Genomic DNA, 20,564 nt, shown 5'->3' on the forward strand with positions numbered 1-20,564 from the left:
CAGGCGTAGGGCGTGTCTAGAGCAGCCATGCACCCACCCACCTATCAATATTCTCTCTAGGGGCCCAGATAAGAGTACAGGAGATAACTGAACCCAGAAGTTGTCAGCAGTAGTTACGAATATCTTATCCAGAAGTGCAGAGACAGCAAAAAACGAGAAGCTTGGACTTCACTTCAACATCTGACACTGGGCAGAAACCTAATGACAGAGAGAGATTGAAGAGCAGGTGCCATCGTGTGTTGAGGGACAGCTGAATCCAAACACCTCCAGACCATGCTTAAAATAGAGAGACATTCACGTGTTGAGTCTGTGCATGACTTCAGCCATGTTGAGGGGATGATCAGACCCACAGTCTGGAGAGAGAATCATCCCAAATATCCACTCATTCAGCCATGCTGAGGGGATGAGACCCACAGTCTGGAGAGAGAATCATCCCAAATATCCACTCATTCAGCTGTGCAGTTCTGGTTATGGATGAATACTGTAGCCTACTGTATATGGTATATGGGTCAGTGTGTAACTACTACCCACAGTGTGTGGATGTACTGTATACAAACATGAGAAGATGTTGCTAAAATTAGCTGCTATACATATAGGCCTGTAGGAGGGTAGAGAGCACGTATTTGTGACTCCTGTGTGCCTGCTGGTATTTGGGGCTTGCCAAGGTCCCTCTGTCACTCTGCATGCCTATTGGTCATGAGGAATGTGTCTCCTTCTGAAACAGATCCAAGCCCACTCCCCTTTCTGTCACCGTCCCTCGCTGGTGGCCTGCTAAGCCGGGGACAATTTTCAGCTACGCCTCAAAGGGACCTGAGTCGATCACTTCCAGCGAAGGTGCAAGAGGATTCTAACGTACTACAGATATCGCAGTGTCCTACACACTGTGGCACACACACACACACACACACACACACACACACACACACGCACACACACACACACACACTCATACTATCTAGATCCCATACAGTCTTCCGCTGGCTGATCCGGCCACAGACGCAGGGTTGGAGATGAGTTCTCAGCCCAACATGGAGCACAAGGGCTACCACCAGGCGTTCAGCGACCGCTGGAAGAAGACGGACGCTGATATGTGTCGCCACAGCATGTCCTTCCACGTGCTCCACACGCTGAAGAACGAGTTCTTCGCCAGCTACCTGTACCTGCTGGAGCAGATCCCCCTGGGTAAGGACCACCAGGAGCCCTGCCTGGGGACTGGCTTGGGCAGCACTGAAGGACTGGAGGGGTGTGAGCATGTTGTGTGTTTGGGTGCATACAAAACCCATTACATTACATTACATTACATTACAGTCATTTAGCAGACGCTTTTATCCAAAGCGACTAACAATAATTGCATTCAATGTACGAAGAGCCAATGTACTACTACTTGGCAGAACTCACAAGTGCATCTTCTTTCTAAAACAAGTGACTAAGAGCATAATCTAGTGCTGAAGGCAAAGTGCAAGAATAGCAATCTCAAATACAATAGGTGCTTAAGAGGGAGGATCATGTAATGTAAAAACCCTACCCACAACCAGCGCAGAGAATCATCCCCAACACTGATACAGCTGAGCGGCTTTGGTTATGGCACTAGTGGAATAGGGAATGAGTTTGGTTATGGTACTAGTGGAATAGAGAATGAGTTTGGTTATGGTACTAGTGGAATAGAGAATGAGTTTGGTTATGGCACTAGTGGAATAGGGAATGAGTTTGGTTATGGTACTAGTGGAATAGAGAATGAGTTTGGTTATGGCACTAGTGGAATAGAGAATGAGTTTGGTTATGGCACTAGTGGAATAGGGAATTAGTTTGGTTATGCACTAGTGGAATAGGGAATGAGTTTGGTTATGGTACTAGTGGAATAGGGAATGAGTTTGGTTATGGTACTAGTGGAATAGGGAATGAGTTTGGTTATGCACTAGTGGAATAGGGAATGAGTTTGGTTATGGCACTAGTGGAATAGGGAATGAGTTTGGTTATGGCACTAGTGGAATAGGGAATGAGTTTGGTTATGGTACTAGTGGAATAGGGAATGAGTTTGGTTATGGCACTAGTGGAATAGAGAATGAGTTTGGTTATGGTACTAGTGGAATAGAGAATGAGTTTGGTTATGCACTAGTGGAATAGGGAATGAGTTTGGTTATGCACTAGTGGAATAGGGAATGAGTTTGGTTATGCACTAGTGGAATAGGGAATGAGTTTGGTTATGCACTAGTGGAAAAGGGAATGAGTTTGGTTATGGCACTAGTGGAATAGGGAATGAGTTTGGTTATGCACTAGTGGAATAGGGAATGAGTTTGGTTATGGCACTAGTGGAATAGGGAATGAGTTTGGTTATGGCACTAGTGGAATAGGGAATGAGTTTGGTTATGCACTAGTGGAATAGAGAATGAGTTTGGTTATGCACTAGTGGAATAGGGAATGAGTTTGGTTATGGCACTAGTGGAATAGAGAATGAGTTTGATTATGGTACTAGTGGAATAGGGAATGAGTTTGGTTATGGTACTAGTGGAATAGGGAATGAGTTTGGTTATGGTACTAGTGGAATAGGGAATGAGTTTGGTTATGGTACTAGTGGAATAGGGAATGAGTTTGGTTATGGTACTAGTGGAATAGGGAATGAGTTTGGTTATGGTACTAGTGGAATAGGGAATGAGTTTGGTTATGGCACTAGTGGAATAGGGAATGAGTTTGGTTATGGTACTAGTGGAATAGAGAATGAGTTTGGTTATGCCACTAGTGGAATAGGGAATGAGTTTGGTTATGGCACTAGTGGAATAGAGAATGAGTTTAGTTATGGCACTAGTGGAATAGAGAAGGAGTTTGGTTATGGCACTAGTGGAATAGGGAATGAGTTTGGTTATGGCACTAGTGGAATAGGGAATGAGTTTGGTTATGGCACTAGTGGAATAGGGAATGAGTTTGGTTATAGCACTAGGGGAATAGGGAATGAGTTTGGTTATGCACTAGTGGAATAGGGAATGAGTTTGGTTATGGTACTAGTGGAATAGAGAATGAGTTTGGTTATGCACTAGTGGAATAGGGAATGAGTTTGGTTATGGCACTAGTGGAATAGGGAATGAGTTTGGTTATGGCACTAGTGGAATAGGGAATGAGTTTGGTTATGGCACTAGTGGAATAGGGAATGAGTTTGGTTATGCACTAGTGGAATAGGGAATGAGTTTGGTTATGGCACTAGTGGAATAGGGAATGAGTTTGGTTATGCACTAGTGGAATAGGGAATGAGTTTGGTTATGCACTAGTGGAATAGGGAATGAGTTTGGTTATGCACTAGTGGAATAGGGAATGAGTTTGGTTATGGCACTAGTGGAATAGGGAATGAGTTTGGTTATGGCACTAGTGGAATAGGGAATGAGTTTGGTTATGGCACTAGTGGAATAAGGGAATGAGTTTTGTTGCAAAATTAGATATATCTATTTTGAGAAATGATAGATATTTGACATTACTGTTTAAAACACTGTAGCATTTTGCAGACAAACACATTTTATAGGTACAACAAAATGTATAATATTACACTCTGATGACAGAAATACAGTCTTTCACATACAGTAGATAAAGGTCCCTATTAGCAGTCATTTCTGATAATAAAATGCATGTTAAAACATTTTGTTTATCTCCTTTTGGAACCAAACTCTTCATTTATTTCCTCATGTCTGTTTTCAACAGAACACTTTCAAGTTCAAGTTCAAGTTCAGCTTAATTGTCATATGTATACATAATTAAATACTTGTGCTCTGGCTTTCTCTGCCTTAACACAATGGGACACATGATAACATTACATACAGCAGCAATGTGTGGTGCATATGGGTGTGTCAGCTGCTCAGCAGACGGCTGGTGTGTGATTTGATGCTCCGGTAACGTTTTTTAGATGGAAGCAGCGAGAGTGGAACATGAGCGGGGTGGTGATGTTTGGTCTTTCCTTTCACAGCGACTGGTGTGAATGTTATGGAGTTGTGGTGGTTCTGTGACAATTATTTTTCCTGCTGTCTTAACAGTCTTTTGTAGCAGTCTGTAGACCTGAGCAGTCTGTAGACCTGAGCAGTCAGTGTCAGAACACTCGCAATTGTACATCGATAAAAATTCACAAGAGCTTTGGTACTCATAGTAAAACCCTTGAGATGCCTCAGAGTTAAAGTCTCTGCTGTGCTTTCTTGAGGATACAATTGGTGTTGAGAGACCATGTGATGGTGTCTGATGTGTGTATACCAAAAAATCTACAAATATCAACAATTTCAACAGATGACCCATTGATGGAAATAGGAATGGGATTCCTCAGATTTTAAAAAAAAGTCAGCAATGATTTTTTTCTTGTCTTATTGACATTTGGAGAGAGGCTGTTACCATGGCACCATATGGGTGAGATCCTCCACTGCCCTCCTATACGCCCTGTCATCACTGTCACATATGAATCCAGTCACTGGGGTGTCAAGCCTATTACAATGCCATTACAAAGCAGACATTACATTTGATCAAGCTATTGATAGCATGATGACAGATGAAAGGCTAGGGGAAGCACTAAGCAGTTTTGTAGAGTTCCAGGGAACTAACCATACTGACATTAGTCCTATTAATGGAATTGTATGTTGAGTGTTTAAGCTCTAACTCTTCCCTGTCATGAAGTTGATGATCAATGGCCATCAGAATTTCATAGTCAGATTATTTACAAAGCCATGCATTTTATTGAGTTGCATGCAGTTCAAAAAATATACTTTTTCCTCTTCTTCAGTGTTAACCAGACAATCGGTGTCATCGTCCACAGGGGATGACGACCTTTAGCTGTTGCTGCCACCCTGAGATCAGATTTAAACAAGCCGAATACTAGGATGTTTCCAATGACTTCTCTCTTACTGCCCATTACATTCATAAATAGTGTCATTTAGAGCGGCTTTATCCCCATGTATCTCTATTTCAACACTCAATAAAGTGTTGTCAGATACGGAAGGTCACATACTGTAAGCTCATTACACTACCCCCCAGTAACGGGGCGAGCTAATTAAGGGTGAGAAGGCGAGGTTGGCTGTTGACCGACGATCATTGACAGAGAGATTTACCACTTCGTCGCAACCCTCTCACTCTCTCATTTCCTCTCTCCCTCTCCATGCTGCGGGAGTGAGATTATATTATATCATATTTATCCTTCTTTTAAAAACCTCCCTTTGGAGTCACATGACTGCATCAGCTGCACATCAGCCTTGTATCAGAATACCGTTCCCATGATGCCTTGAGTTTCTCAAATCATGTTTCTCGGCCAGCCAGTTGTTTGACTTGTGGAGTTCATGGAGAGCATGTTTGTGCTGATTGTCCCCATGGGTGTGGAGGAGACCTTCAGACCCGCTCTCTGGACCTCGGCCCAGTCGGATCTGGTCCAGATGGACACGCACAGACTCATAATAAGGGAGCAAGGGAGCAATAATTGCATTGTATTGTCGTACATTTTGCCCCTGCACGTCTCTGGCTGGGAATGCAACCCCCCCCCCCCACACACACACACACCCACACACACACACACACACACACACATACACGCACACACACACACCCTGGACCTCCACCCAACGTGAATGTGTCACTCAGGCCTCCGTCGGTCCTGGAGGACGGACCTCAGCTCAGAACTGAGGCAGTGAAAGGTCTTCAGATCAGAACCGAGGCAGTGAAAGGTCTTCAGCTCAGAACCGAGGCAGTGAAAGGTCTTCAGCTCAGAACCGAGGCAGTGAAAGGTCTTCAGCTCAGAACTGAGGCAGTGAAAGGTCTTCAGCTCAGAACTGAGGCAGTGAAAGGTCTTCAGCTCAGAACTGAGGCAGTGAAAGGTCTTCAGCTCAGAACTGAGGCAGTGAAAGGTCTTCAGCTCAGAACTGAGGCAGTGAAAGGTCTTCAGCTCAGAACCGAGGCAGTGAAAGGTCTTCAGCTCATAACTGAGGCAGTGAAAGGTCTTCAGCTCAGAACTGAGGCAGTGAAAGGTCTTCAGCTCAGAACTGAGGCAGTGAAAGGTCTTCAGCTGAGAGGCTCATAGAAATGATGACCTTATTTTCCAAAGTTGTACTCTAAATCTAAACTCTGAGATGAAGTGAATAGCACGTGTTACTCTACAAGCCTGATGAAGAACTGAGGTGATCCTGAACACAATGATGATATACTGAACACAATGATGATATCATGAACACAATGATGATATACTGAACACAATGATGATATACTGAACACAATGATGATATACTGAACACAATTCATTATTATGGCTGGTTACACTTCCAATACTTATTGGTGGGCTTCAAGGGATAGCTCACTGGAAAGGTGGTGAATATAAGAATATAACAGGTGGTGATGGATAAAAGGGATCTGGAGTTACAGTGCAAAGGTGCCCCTTATTTATCACTTATCATTTAATTACCAGCCTGAATCTCCAACCAGATTGTCAGTCCTGATCCAACTGCATAGTTACATACATCTTCTGTTCCTCTGCACTCCTGCCCACCTGTCTGACTTCTAATCTGTGTGTGTGTGTGTGTGTGTGTGTGTGTGTGTGTGTGTGTGTGTGTGTGTGTGTGTGTGTGTGTGTGTGTGTGTCCAGTCAAGCTGTTTCCCGTTACCTGTGAGTACATCCAAGGAGAGAAGCAGTTCTACTACCGGGCGCAGAAGTTCTACGAGGACATCCCCGCCTCAGACGAGGGCATGCTGGGAGATTTTGTGGAGATCTCCCACGTGGATCTGGAAGGTTCCAGAACGTTTCTGCAGAGGTTTATGGGGGTGAGTTGGCTTTGTCACAAACATGGTACAAATGCGTCGTATGTATTTCAGCACATGTGAATCAACTCTGCTTGAGGATTGTGTGTCAGGGTCCTGTGCTGTATTCATCCATGTCACAGTGGAGGTATCCGTGTCAGAATCTATTTTTGGCAACGCTTCATCTTGAAGAGTCTGGATGATGTAAAAAGACCTGTTCTCATCTACAAAGGGAGATGTTCCTCGGCCGCAGCAGAACCTCTGTGTTCTTGATTTGCTGCCAGTTCTATAAAAACACACTCTTAGAGCAGGCGACATGCCCGTGACCTCCATCGTTAACCCTCCTCTTCCCTGAGTTATACTTGCTTCTCACCACAATATACACTTACAACATGGAAAAGGTCAGCATGCAACTATGCATGGAGTGTGTGTTTATGGATGGGATGGGATGTGTATGTGTGTGGGTATGTGTGTGCTTGTTTAAGAGTGTGTGTGTGTGTGTGTGTGTGTGTGTGTGTGTGTGTGTGTGTGTGTGTGTGTGTGTATGTGTGTGTGTGTGTGTGTGTGTCCAGATCTGCAGATCTGCACATTGTTTTCATGCATGCCTTCTACATACTATAGAAGTGTTAACCAATAAGCATTCACAGTTCAGATGTGCATGTGTGTGTGTGTGTGTGTGTGTGTGTGTGTGTGTGTGTGTGTGTGTGTGTGTGTCACAGGCTTATATCTGGTGGGACTCATATCATGAGTTGCTAGGATTTGGTGGTTTTGAATGATGGAAGAACAGAATGCATGTGATTGGCGCTTCGCCTAATGCTGCTAAATGAAACACACCTGAGCGAATGTAACGTGTGACAGAATCCTGCTATCAGCGCTATGAGGTCAGCGCACTGCAACTGAGCATGATCAGGGAGAAAAGGTAAAAAAGGTAGAAAATATGTTATTAACATCTAACTTACAGTACACCATCTTAACATCTATCTTACAGTACACCTCTCCATCTGTCAGTTTGAATTGACCCAAGGTGGTTTCAGCCATGCGAGAGCTGATGCTGCGTTGCCAGACCTTGCTCAAATCCCCCTCAACGCTCAACCCTGACCGAATGCCAAAGTGCCCTCTACATTACTGATATAGCATTACGCACAGTCTTAACTAATGAGCCTCTGAAATGTTATACAGCGTGTTGCACAACCATGTAGTAATTACCCGCTGTGTCCAGGCACTTCTTGAACATGGACTCCTCAAAGGCAAGGCAAGGCAAGGCAAGGCAAGGCAAGGCAAGGCAAGGCAAGGCAAGGCAAGGCAAGGCAAGGCAAGGCAAGGCAAGGCAAGGCAAGGCAAGGCACGTTTATTTGTATAGCACATTTCAGCAACGAGGCAATTCAGTGCTTTCAAGCTTTTTAGGCTTCAAGTGCTTCACATGAGACATCAAGGCAAAGTGCAAGAAACACATAAAATGTCATATAAAACCAAATGTAAAAAAAAAAAAGTACATTTAAAAACAAAATGCATGAAAAATAAAATACAGGAATAAAAGTTACAGTGCAGTGTATGAATGACTAATGATTTGATTTAATTTTGAAAAAGCAGCGTCAAAAAGAAAAGTCTTCAGTCTTGATTTAAAAGAACTGAGAGTTTTCTGGAAGTTTGTTCAAGATATGTGGAGCATAAAAGCTGAACCCTGCTTCTCCATGTTTTGTTTTAACTCTGGGGACAGAAAGCAGGCCTGAGCCAGACGACCTGAGAGGCCTGGATGGTTCATAACGTAGCAGCAGATCAGAAATAGATTTTGGCCCTAAACCATTCAGTGCTTTATAGACCAAGTATCAGCAGTATTTTAAAGTCAATTCTTTGACAGACAGGAAGCCAGTGTAAAGACCTCAGAACTGGAGTGATGTGATCCACTTTCTTAGTGTTAGTGTTCTGAATCAGCTGCAGCTGTCTCATTGTTTTTTTAGAGAGACCTGTAAACACACCGTTGCAGTGGTCGAGTCAACTGAAGATAAACGCATGGACACGTTTTTCCAAAGCAGTAAAACAACAACTTAAATTCTATGTAACCACAGTCCTCTTCCTGTAAAAGCTGTGTGAGCGAGCAGCGCCGTCCAGATGACAACTACATTCAGACTGAGCTCAGCAGGGAGATTCTGAGAGCACACGGGTTAAACTGAAGTACATGCTAGCGGAGCAATATGGCAGTAATTCACCAAACCAGGAAGAGTCTTCTAACAACCATAGAGTTCCTCTGGGCCCCATCTTTCATACAATCACAGATTGGTCCCCCCCCTCTCCCCCGGTGTCAGAGGGAGGAGGAGTGAGGTCAGCGTACGAAACATAAAAAGAGGAAAGGGGAGTCGGATCTTTTGTTCTCTGGTGTCAAAGGTCATGGTTTCCGTACCCCGAGGTAGGGCGCTCATTGTGGTCCGTGTGTTGCGTTGAGCGACGGTGGCTGTACATCTGGAACCGGAGCATTCCATACATCTGGGGTTATGGTTACAGGCTGCAGTGAATACAAAATTAGCAAATACCATTTTGATCTATATTTGTTTTGAGGTGCACACCTCAGACGTATATGATTACATGTGTGTGTTCTGTGTATACAGGGTCCTGGTAAGGCCGGTACCACGTGTGCCCTGGACTGTGGCTGCGGGATCGGACGCGTGTCGAAGGGCGTCCTCTTGCCCATCTTTGAGAAAATCGAGATGGCGGACATGATGGAGGAGTTCCTGCTCCACGCTCACGAGGAGTACCTGGGTGAGGACGCTGACCGCGTGCAAACCTACTACTGCTTCAACCTGCAGGACTTCACCCCGCCCACCAAGAGATATGATGTCATCTGGATTCAGTGGGTCGCATGTAAGTCTAAAAGATACTTTTCTTTTCGTGTGTGCCTGTGTGTGTGTGCGTGCGCTCGTTTATTTCCCTGTATAAACGGTCCTTGTGTACCACGTTTACCCAGGGTTGAGAGTGAGCGTGATGGGAGTAGCTGTGTAGCGGTCTATTTCAGACGTATACATTCTGCAGATTCTGAACATACTATACTATTAGTCTTGAGAAGCGTATAGCAATGCCAAGTGGTGAGTGAAGGATAATATGTCCAGCTCCACCTTCTTATTATAGGACAGAAAGAAGTAGGGTGAGCATTGGGGTTACGGTTAGGCCTCAGTAGAGGGATATTTCAGGTTCTGCCTTTGTTGCCTTGTTTGGCTTCCTCCACTGGATATTTTGATTGACGGGCTGCACTCTGCCACCTTCAGAGAATAAATATTAGAGAGCAAGTGTAGGAGAAGTGTGGACCAGGTCCTCTTCAGAGAGAGAGAGAGAGCATGTGTAGGAGAAGTGTGGACCAGGTCCTCTTCAGAGAGAGAGCATGTGTAGGAGAAGTGTGGACCAGGTCCTCTTCAGAGAGAGAGAGAGCATGTGTAGGAGAAGTGTGGACCAGGTCCTCTTCAGAGAGAGAGCATGTGTAGGAGAAGTGTGGACCAGTCCTCTTCAGAGAGAGAGAGAGCATGTGTAGGAGAAGTGTGGACCAGGTCCTCTTCAGAGAGAGAGAGAGCATGTGTAGGAGAAGTGTGGACCAGGTCCTCTTCAGAGAGAGAGAGCATGTGTAGGAGAAGTGTGGACCAGGTCCTCTTCAGAGAGAGAGAGAGCATGTGTAGGAGAAGTGTGGACCAGGTCCTCTTCAGAGAGAGAGAGAGCATGTGTAGGAGAAGTGTGGACCAGGTCCTCTTCAGAGAGAGAGCATGTGTAGGAGAAGTGTGGACCAGGTCCTCTTCAGAGAGAGAGAGAGAGCATGTGTAGGAGAAGTGTGGACCTGGTCCTCTTCGTGGTGATGCACGCTGTTCTTCCACAGCCTGACTGTGAAGTCCTCCCTCCCTCCCTGCTCCCCAGGTCACCTGACCGACAAGGACCTGATGAAGTTCCTGGTGAAGTGCAAGAGAAGCCTGAGGCCCAACGGAGTCATCGTCATCAAGGACAACATGGCGCGGCAGGGCTGCAAGCTGGACCCCATCGACAGCTGCATCATCCGCCACCTGGACATCATGAAGAACATCATCTTCAAAGCCGGGCTGGAGATCCTGGCAGTGGAGAAACAGGAGGGCTTCCCTGACATCATGGTCCCTGTGTGGATGATCGCCATGAAGTAGTGTGAGAACACCGCAAATGGACAGTAGTTACAGTAGCACGGTGAAATGGTATTTACACACATCTGCACGCTCTCAGAGACGCTAATATTCATACATACATTAAGCATACATACATACATACATGCATTTTCCCATCAAGATAGATGTGTATATATATATATAGATATATAATGATACTGAACTTTTCTTATGTAAGTATGCATTTTATACCATTGCCTGTAATATTGCAGATTTTAGACATATACATTCAGATTTTTTTACTGACAAGCTTTGATGTGTAACTGTGTTTAATGTATTAGGGTGATTTCATAGTTTTAGGCCCCTGCTGTGCTGACTGTAGAAATGTGAATTCTAAAAAAACGTTGTATTTTTTATTTTCGATGTGCTGATGATATTTGGTGCTGTCCCAGTATGTTTTTGCTCTCATTAAATGAAGCAGTATGAACCTACAATAGCTACAGTGCTAATGCCTTTGTTTTCCATGGTCACTGTTGGCCCCAGAAAACTGTTTCTGAGAAATGCCTCCTATAATTTCATTTTCAGCCACCATGAGGTAGTTTTACGATTTTCTACGACGAGGTTCTTTCAAAGATGATGTTTTTCATTTTGTGCTCCAAACAAAGGCTAATAGGATTAGCAATGGGTAATCATAGCAGGCCATTATAATCAAGTCTGTTACATAAACACTGGCCAATTTCCCTCTACAGTTGTAGACTACATCCTTCTAGCCAGCAACTAAGCTGCAATCTAATACAAGAGGGACAGAGATAATTGAGATCCTCTCAAATGGATATGATAATTCTCCTAAGTATTATTTTTTCCCCTCTCACTAACAGTAGAAGACCTACATTGTTTAGCTTAATGACTTTCAGCTGGGGCCCTAGGTGGATGTGTGTGTCTAGGGGGGGTTTGACGGACAGTGCTTGCTTTCATATCTGCCTTGGCTTCGGTTCAGGCCTGTCAGATGCTGTCTGCATAAAACACATCCAGGAGTCGCCTCAAATATTCGCTGTTTGCGTGTGTGAGCGCTCCGTGGGAGTAGAGTCAGTCTGAGCCCGACACAAGTGGAGCGGAGTTGTTTCTTCCTATAAGCCCGTGCTGTATGAAAGGATAGTTTGTCAATGAAGACTATAAGGCCCCCTGAAAAAGTACAAAATTACTAAAGTGTTGAAGGCAAGATGGCGTGCGATGATCTAAATGGCATGTTCCCTCGTCAGAATGAGTCTTTTGAGATGGGAATTGACCACGCACATTTTCCACATCCCGTATGAATTATAGATCAAAATGCCCCAAAGTTAAACTTGTAGGTATTTTTTTCACTGCAAATAGCAGCCAAATGTGCTGTCACCTTTTCAGAAGTGGTTAGTGTCCCTGACACTCAGGGCTATCATTCCTAATACTTCTCAATGTCCTCCACCGCGCCCCAACAGCAGTTTGAATATATTAGCTGAACTAACACTAATTTGTCCAGTCACGTCAGAAGCTCAGAACATTGGGCCGGGTCCAGACAGAGTATATCTTACATAGTACACACAGACAGACAGGCAGGAGAGAGGGGTGTGGGATCTACTAATGAAAATCGTGTTTGGGGCAGGTATGATTACTTAGGGCTGAAAAACCTGAGAAGAACAACTGAGGCCTCAGCCAAACATTAAGCTCAAGAGAGAACAGAAACCCTGGGATCATTTCAAGCTTACGGCCAGAGCTGCTCCAGCAAGTATCCTGGATCTGTGTGTGAAGATGTAGAGACCAGAGCTGCTCCAGCAAGTATCCTGGATCTGTGTGTGAAGATGTAGAGACCAGAGCTGCTCCAGCAGGTATCCTGGATCTGTGTGTGAAGATGGAGAGACCAGAGCTGCTCCAGCAGGTATCCTGGATCTGTGTGTGAAGATGTTGAGACCAGAGCTGCTCCAGCAGGTATCCTGGATCTGTGTGTGAAGATGGAGAGACCAGAGCTGCTCCAGCAGGTATCCTGGATCTGTGTGTGAAGATATAGAGACCAGAGCTGCTCCAGCAGGTATCCTGGATCTGTGTGTGGAGATGTAGAGACCAGAGCTGCTCCAGCAGGTATCCTGGATCTGTGTGTGAAGATGTAGAGACCAGAGCTGCTCCAGCAGGTATCCTGGATCTGTGTGTGAAGATGTAGAGACCAGAGCTGCTCCAGCAGGTATCCTGGATCTGTGTGTGAAGATGTAGAGACCAGAGCTGCTCCAGCAGGTATCCTGGATCTGTGTGTGAAGATGTAGAGACCAGAGCTGCTCCAGCAGGTATCCTGGATCTGTGTGTGAAGATGTAGAGACCAGAGCTGCTCCAGCAGGTATCCTGGATCTGTGTGTGAAGATGTAGAGACCAGAGCTGCTCCAGCAGGTATCCTGGATCTGTGTGTGAAGATGTAGAGACCAGAGCTGCTCCAGCAGGTATCCTGGATCTGTGTGTGAAGATGTAGAGACCAGAGCTGCTCCAGCAGGTATCCTGGATCTGTGTGTGAAGATGTAGAGACCAGAGCTGCTCCAGCAGGTATCCTGGATCTGTGTGTGAAGATGTAGAGACCAGAGCTGCTCCAGCAGGTATCCTGGATCTGTGTGTGAAGATGTAGAGACCAGAGCTGCTCCAGCAGGTATCCTGGATCTGTGTGTGAAGATGTAGAGACCAGAGCTGCTCCAGCAGGTATCCTGGATCTGTGTGTGAAGATGTAGAGACCAGAGCTGCTCCAGCAGGTATCCTGGATCTGTGTGTGAAGATGTAGAGACCAGAGCTGCTCCAGCAGGTATCCTGGATCTGTGTGTGAAGATGCTAGAACCCAACAGCTGAAAGCTGGTGGTTTTCCAGGCTGGTCTTCAGGGCCCAGGCGGCATGTGCTTTGATCCTGAGTAGAGGGGCCCTTTGTGGGCTTCGTAGAGGAGGGAAACCTCAGTCCCTGGAGCCAGGATGCTTTCAACCAGCCAGAGAGAGAGAGAGAGAGAGAGAGAGAGAGAGAGAGAGAGAGAGAGAGAGAGAGAGAGAGAGAGAGACAGACAGACAGACAGACAGACAGACAGACAGACAGAGAAAGATAAAGAGAGAGTGGAGAAGTCAGTCTTCCCAGGGAGGATCAATCCCAGAGGAATGTGTTTCATATTCATCTCTCGTTCTCATAGTAAATCATGTTACAAAAAAAACAATGGGCCCAATGATTTTTGGACCGGCTCCTCATCTCGTCGAGAGAACAGACCGCTTTTCGACCGTAAACGCTCACAGCGTGCCGTCTGTCTGAGGGCGGTTTAACCTCATTCCGCTCGTCAGCTGAAAGGGCAGGGATTGGTTACACACACTTTTTATAGGTCCCGTGGACATGTGATATTTCATTGAGCCGCGTCACATGGGCCCTGCGCAGTATCAGGTGCAGCTGACACAGGGACTAATCTCCAGCCAAGCAAACAGTGACCAATGACAGCGTCATGACTGGCAAAGTCCTCCTCTCTCCAACCGCTCCGCCATGTTATCACGCTGGAAGTCGGAGAAGTCTGTTTTTACCCAAATGTTTGACCTTCTTTGTGAGCCTGATTGTGGAAAATATTGCTCACAACAAAACAAGGGAATCATTTCCCATCTGCATCTGGCGTGGATGAACATGAGAGCAATGTGTTGTGTGACTGCGCGATGAACCAGAGGGTGATTCAGCGTGACTAGGCTAGGGTCACGCAGGGCCAGCAGGGACTTGGCTGCAGGTACAGACAAGAAGGCAGAGCCAGACCCCGAGGGCTGTAGGACAGTTTGACTTCCAAGCTTTACATCCTGATATAGTGTGTGCCATTTGTGTGTGTGTATGTGTGTGTGTGTGGAATGTGTGCACGCATGCATCGGCGTGCGCGTGTGTGTGTGTTGTGCTGTTCATGTGTATCTGACTGTCCTTTATCCTTAATATCACTGAGCCATCTGCAATTCTTACAGCATCATCACTAAATACTTCTATCACAGTAAATACTTCTATCACAGTAAATACTTCTATCACAAAGAGTTGTCATGAGCTCAAACCAGGGCAGAGCCCTTAATGTTCATGGAGCCTGTCAGTAATGGGGCCAGATAGGGCCCTGAGGGAGGCGTGGGGGGGCAGAGAGGGCCCTGAGGGAGGCGTGGGGGGGCAGAGAGGGCCCTGAGGGAGGCGTGGGGGGCAGTGGGGGCCCTGAGGGAGGCGTGGGGGGCCAGAGAGGGCCCTGAGGGAGGCGTGGGGGGCAGTGGGGGCCCTGAGGGAGGCGTGGGGGGCCAGAGAGGGCCCTGAGGGAGGGTGGGGGGCCAGATAGGGCCCTGAGGGAGGCGTGGGGGGGCAGATAGGGCCCTGAGGGAGGCGTGGGGGGCCAGAGAGGGCCCTGAGGGAGGCGTGGGGCCCTGAGGGAGGCGTGGGGCCAGATAGGGCCCTGAGGGAGGCGTGGGGCCCTGAGGGAGGCGTGGGGCCAGAGAGGGCCCTGAGGGAGGCGTGGGGCCCTGAGGGAGGCGTGGGGCCAGATAGGGCCCTGAGGGAGGCGTGGGGGGCCAGATAGGGCCCTGAGGGAGGCGTGGGGGGCCAGATAGGGCCCTGAGGGAGGCGTGGGGGGCCAGATAGGGCCCTGAGGGAGGCGTGGGGGGCCAGATAGGGCCCTGAGGGAGGCGTGGGGGGGCCAGGGCCCTGAGGGAGGCGTGGGGGGCCAGATAGGGCCCTGAGGGAGGCGTGGGGGGCCAGATAGGGCCCTGAGGGAGGCGTGGTCCTGAGGGAGGCGTGGGGCAGGATAGGGCCCTGAGGGAGGCGTGGGGGGCCAGATAGGGCCCTGAGGGAGGCGTGGGGGGGCAGATAGGGCCCTGAGGGAGGCGTGGGGGGGCAGACAGCTGACCATGTTGATGGTACTTTTACAAGTTGGTGACAAATGGCGAATACATCAACCCAAAACAGTGAATTCCCTGACTACCCTGTGTTCTCAGGATTGCTCTGATCAAAGACATGAAGCGTGCCGAGGCTGGGTGCTCTTGTGCCGTGCATGTGTGTGTGTGTGTGTGTGTGTGTGTGTGTGCATGTGTGTGTGCATGTGTGTGTGTGTGTGTGTGTGTGTGTGTGTGTGTGCATGTGCGTGTGCGTGTAATTCCAATAGTAAAAACAAAAGGAACATTTCCCTCCTGCCTGCCTCTCACAGCTGGAGGTGCAACATATGGATGAGGCCGAGGCAGAGGGGGAGGGGCTCTATGTTCAGAGGCAGAGGGGGAGGGGCTCTATGTTCAGAGGCAGAGGGGGAGGGGCTCTATGTGCAGAGTGGGAGGGGCTCTATGTGCAGAGGCAGAGGGGGAGGGGCTCTATGTGCAGAGGCAGAGGGGGAGGGGGAGGGGCTCTATGTGCAGAGGGGGAGGGGCTCTATGTGCAGAGGCAGAGGGGGAGGGGCTCTATATGCAGAGGCAGAGGGGGAGGGGCTCTATATGCAGAGGCAGAGGGGGAGGGGCTCTATGTTCAGAGGCAGAGGGGGAGGGGCTCTGTGTGCAGAGGCAGAGGGGGAGGGGCTCTATGTTCAGAGGCAGAGGGGGAGGGGCTCTATGTTCAGAGGCAGAGGGGGAGGGGGAGGGGCTCTATGTGCAGAGGCAGAGGGGGAGGGGCTCTATGTGCAGAGGCAGAGGGGGAGGGGCTCTATGTGCAGAGGCAGAGGGGGAGGGGGAGGGGCTCTATGTGCAGAGGGGGAGGGGCTCTATGTGCAGAGGCAGAGGGGGAGGGGCTCTATATGCAGAGGCAGAGGGGGAGGGGCTCTATGTTCAGAGGCAGAGGGGGAGGGGCTCTGTGTGCAGAGGCAGAGGGGGAGGGGCTCTATGTTCAGAGGCAGAGGGGGAGGGGCTCTGTGTGCAGAGGGGGAGGGGCTCTATGTTCAGAGGCAGAGGGGGAGGGGCTCTATGTTCAGAGGCAGAGGGGGAGGGGGAGGGGCTCTATGTGCAGAGGGGGAGGGGCTCTATGTGCAGAGGCAGAGGGGGAGGGGCTCTATGTGCAGAGGGGAGGGGCTCTATGTGCAGAGGGGAGGGGCTCTATGTGCAAGCGCATGCATTCATTCACTCTAATTTGGTTTAACAAACACCTCATTTCATTACGCTGAGTGAGCGTTTAGAGTAGAGAGCCACCCAGGATCTGCAGCACATCCCTGTGTGTTATTCTTCTAGTGTGTTGTCTGAAAACATGTGGAGCAGCTTGTAAGGCTGGTTCTGTGTTCTCACTGTTCCTGTGTTCTCACTGCCCTTGGAAGCCAGGTTCCTCACGCTGGTTTCAATTCCATAACCTTTCAGATCAGGCATAATGAGTTGAAACTGCTCGCACATGCACATTACGCCCCAACCAATCATTTTTCCACCCAAACCAATTTACTCCCATGATTAAATTTTTTTTTCTCCAAAAGTGAGTCAGAGAGGGGAGCCAGGCGAGGCAGTGTGTGTGTATGTGCGTGCGTGCGTGTTTTGTGAGTGTGTGCGTTGATATGTATGTATGTGTGTGTGTGTGTTTTGGGGAATGGAGTTTCTGACGGGCCTTTTTTGGCTGTATATTCTGTTGTATTCATGCAAGGGGGCACAGAAACACGAGCCGGTGCGGCGGCCATTAGCGGTTCTACGGTGCGGCGGCCATTAGGCCTTCTACTCAGGCTCAGGGGACCAGAGGAGGACGGGAACAGCAGGTACTTCCTGCCTCTTGATCTGGGAGGCAGAGCTCATTCTGCCAGTGGGGGTCCAGCCTTCATAACAAGTTGCGGTTTGATGCCAGCAGTTTATTATTCAATTTTATTTAGGGTGTGTGTGTGTGTGTGTGTGTGTGTGTGTGTGGGTGTGTGTGTGTGTGTGTGTGTGTGTGTGTGTGTGTGTGTGGGTGTGGGAGGAGGGGGGATTATACCTCGAACAAAAAGAGGATAAAGTAACACAAGGACGTCTCCAGCTCTGGTCTGAGACAAGGGAGGGTCTGCTGGGAGAGAAGGAGACACTGTCATTCTCTCACATCCTTCTCCCTGCGTCCTCCTTCCCTATCTCACCTCCTTCTCCCTGCGTCCTCCTTCACTATCTCACCTCCTTCTCCCTGCGTCCTCCTTCCCTATCTCACCTCCTTCTCCCTACGTCCTCCTTCCCTATCTCACCTCCTTCTCCCTGTGTCCTCCTTCCCTCCCTCACCTCCTTCTCCCTGCGTCCTCCTTCACTATCTCACCTCCTTCTCCCTGCGTCCTCCTTCACTATCTCACCTCCTTCTCCCTGCGTCCTCCTTCCCTATCTCACCTCCTTCTCCCTGCGTCCTCCTTCCCTATCTCACCTCCTTCTCCCTGCATCCTCCTTCCCTATCTCACCTCCTACACTATCTCACCTCCTTCTCCCTGCTCCCTCCTTCCCTCCCTCACCTCCTCCTCCCTGCTCCCTCCTTCCCTCCCTCACCTCCTCCTCCCTGCGTCCTCCTCCCCTCCCTCACCTCCTCCTCCCTGCGTCCTCCTCCCCTCCCTCAGGGGGCGAGGGGGGGAACATGTCTGAGAGCATCTTGTGTTTTTTTCTCTCTCTAGTTTGAAGCCTCTGAGTTTGAGGAGGTAGTTTAGGATTTCGCTGTGAGGAAAACAGGATGTGAGCTTTTAAAACCACACTAAAGGACTTTACGACGGAGGGGGACATTGTTCAGGCGTGTTCTTGCCTTGTATACGAGGGGAACATTGAAACACTCAATTGGTAAAGATGTGAGGGAGATTTATTGGTCTCACATGGGTGACATTTTTTGTCAAAACTAATAGTAATTTGCTCCTCATTTGGGAGAGAGTACACTGAGAAGTAATGGCTTGAAAAAAAAGTGCAATAGCATTGGTTCAGAGAGCAGCCTCACTGGTTCAGGCCAGAGAGCAGCCTCATTGGTTCAGGCCAGAGAGCAGCCTCATTGGTTCAGGCCAGAGAGCAGCCTCATTGGTTCAGGCCAGAGAGCAGCCTCATTGGTTCAGGCCAGAGAGCAGCCTCATTGGTTCAGGCCAGAGAGCAGCCTCATTGGTTCAGGCCAGAGAGCAGCCTCACTGTGGCTTATTATATAATTGTTGGTAAAGAGTGACAGTCCTAATAGAGCGTTTAGGGTGAGAGGGTGAATGATAAACCCTAATAGAGCGTTTAGGGTGAGAGGGTGAATGATAAACCCTAATAGAGCGTTGAGGGTGAGAGGGTGAATGATAAACCCTAATAGAGCGTTTAGGGTGAGAGGGTGAATGATAAACCCTAACAGAGCGTTTAGGGTGAGAGGGTGAATGATAAACCCTAATAGAGCGTTTAGGGTGAGACGGTGAATGATAAACCCTAATAGAGCGTTTAGGGTGAGAGGGTGAATGATAAACCCTAATAGAGCGTTTAGGGTGAGAGGGTGAATGATCAACCCTAATAGAGCGTTTAGGGTGAGAGGGTGAATGATAAACCCTAATAGAGCGTTGAGGGTGAGAGGGTGAATGATAAACCCTAATAGAGCGTTGAGGGTGAGAGGGTGAATGATAAACCCTAATAGAGCGTTGATGGTGAGAGGGTGAATGATAAACCCTAATAGAGCGTTTAGGGTGAGAGGGTGAATGATAAACCCTAATAGAGCGTTTAGGGTGAGAGGGTGAATGATAAACCCTAATAGAGCGTTGAGGGTGAGAGGGTGAATGATAAACCCTAATAGGGCGTCTAGGGTGAGAGGGTGAATGATAAACCCTAATAGAGCGTTGAGGGTGAGAGGGTGAATGATAAACCCTAATAGAGCGTTTAGGGTGAGAGGGTGAATGATAAACCCTAATAGAGCGTTTAGGGTGAGAGGGTGAATGATAAACCCTAATAGAGCGTTTAGGGTGAGAGGGTGAATGATAAACCCTAATAGAGCGTTTAGGGTGAGAGGGTGAATGATAAACCCACTCAAACCTTGATCTGGACACAAGGTTCCCGCCCACAACTTCCTTCACTGTGTTGCAAGAAAGCGATGATGGAGTCAAAGGGATTTTTCAGGATTTTCTATATTTATCTTTACTAATCATCCAGACCAATGTTGATTCATCCTAATTATTGTAAAATCCACCTTACAGTTCTTGAAACATATCAAGTTGATATGTTATGTAAGCATTGTTAGCATTGCTACAGGAAATGAGGGGAAACAATAGCATGCTCTCTGAAAATCATACAAACAGAGAGTAGCTAAAGAGTAATGAATTAAAAAAAAAAAAAAGGAATTAAAAAAACCTTCATAAACAGCATTAATATGTCTCGTAAGACTGATGTTGTGTTTCTGTCATGTTAGAATTACATACAATATCCATGCAATTTGGGAAAATATGATAACATTTTGTTTCTAGGGTTGTCGAACTGTAAAAAAGTTGAATAGCATTAATACACATGTTGATATTTACCTCATTTTTTTCACCTTTGCTTATTTAATTATTTTTATTACAGTTTATTACACTATTCTACTTTTTTACAGTTTGACAGCCCTAGAAACAAAGTGTTCTTGTGTGCATATTCTCTGGTGCTCATACTCAAGTGAGTCCTCAGCATATCTTCCTTCAGTTCAGGAGTTCATCTGACCCTGTTCTCATATGACCCTGTTCTCTATGACCCTGTTCTCATATGACCCTGTTCTCTATGACCCTGTTCTCATATGACCCTGTTCTCATATGACCCTGTTCTCATATGACCCTGTTCTCATATGACCATGTTCTCTTATGACCCTGTTCTCAT

The 20,564-nt window shown here is 47.6% G+C and overlaps 1 protein-coding gene across 1 annotated transcript; it reads left to right on the forward strand.

The window, feature by feature from the left end:
- Nucleotides 1-1,010: 1,010 nt before the first annotated feature.
- Nucleotides 1,011-10,886, forward strand: ntmt2 (N-terminal Xaa-Pro-Lys N-methyltransferase; the record flags this gene model as incomplete). The annotated part of the gene is made up of 4 exons (XM_084458985.1): nucleotides 1,011-1,182; nucleotides 6,587-6,759; nucleotides 9,342-9,594; nucleotides 10,630-10,886. 4 exons carry the CDS (start codon nucleotides 1,011-1,013, stop codon nucleotides 10,884-10,886), a joined length of 855 nt encoding a protein of 284 aa, XP_084315111.1.
- Nucleotides 10,887-20,564: the final 9,678 nt, after the last annotated feature.

The sequence above is a fragment of the Borostomias antarcticus genome (assembly GCF_949987555.1).
Source record: "Borostomias antarcticus genome assembly, chromosome: 26".
Taxonomy (NCBI): domain Eukaryota; kingdom Metazoa; phylum Chordata; class Actinopteri; order Stomiiformes; family Stomiidae; genus Borostomias; species Borostomias antarcticus.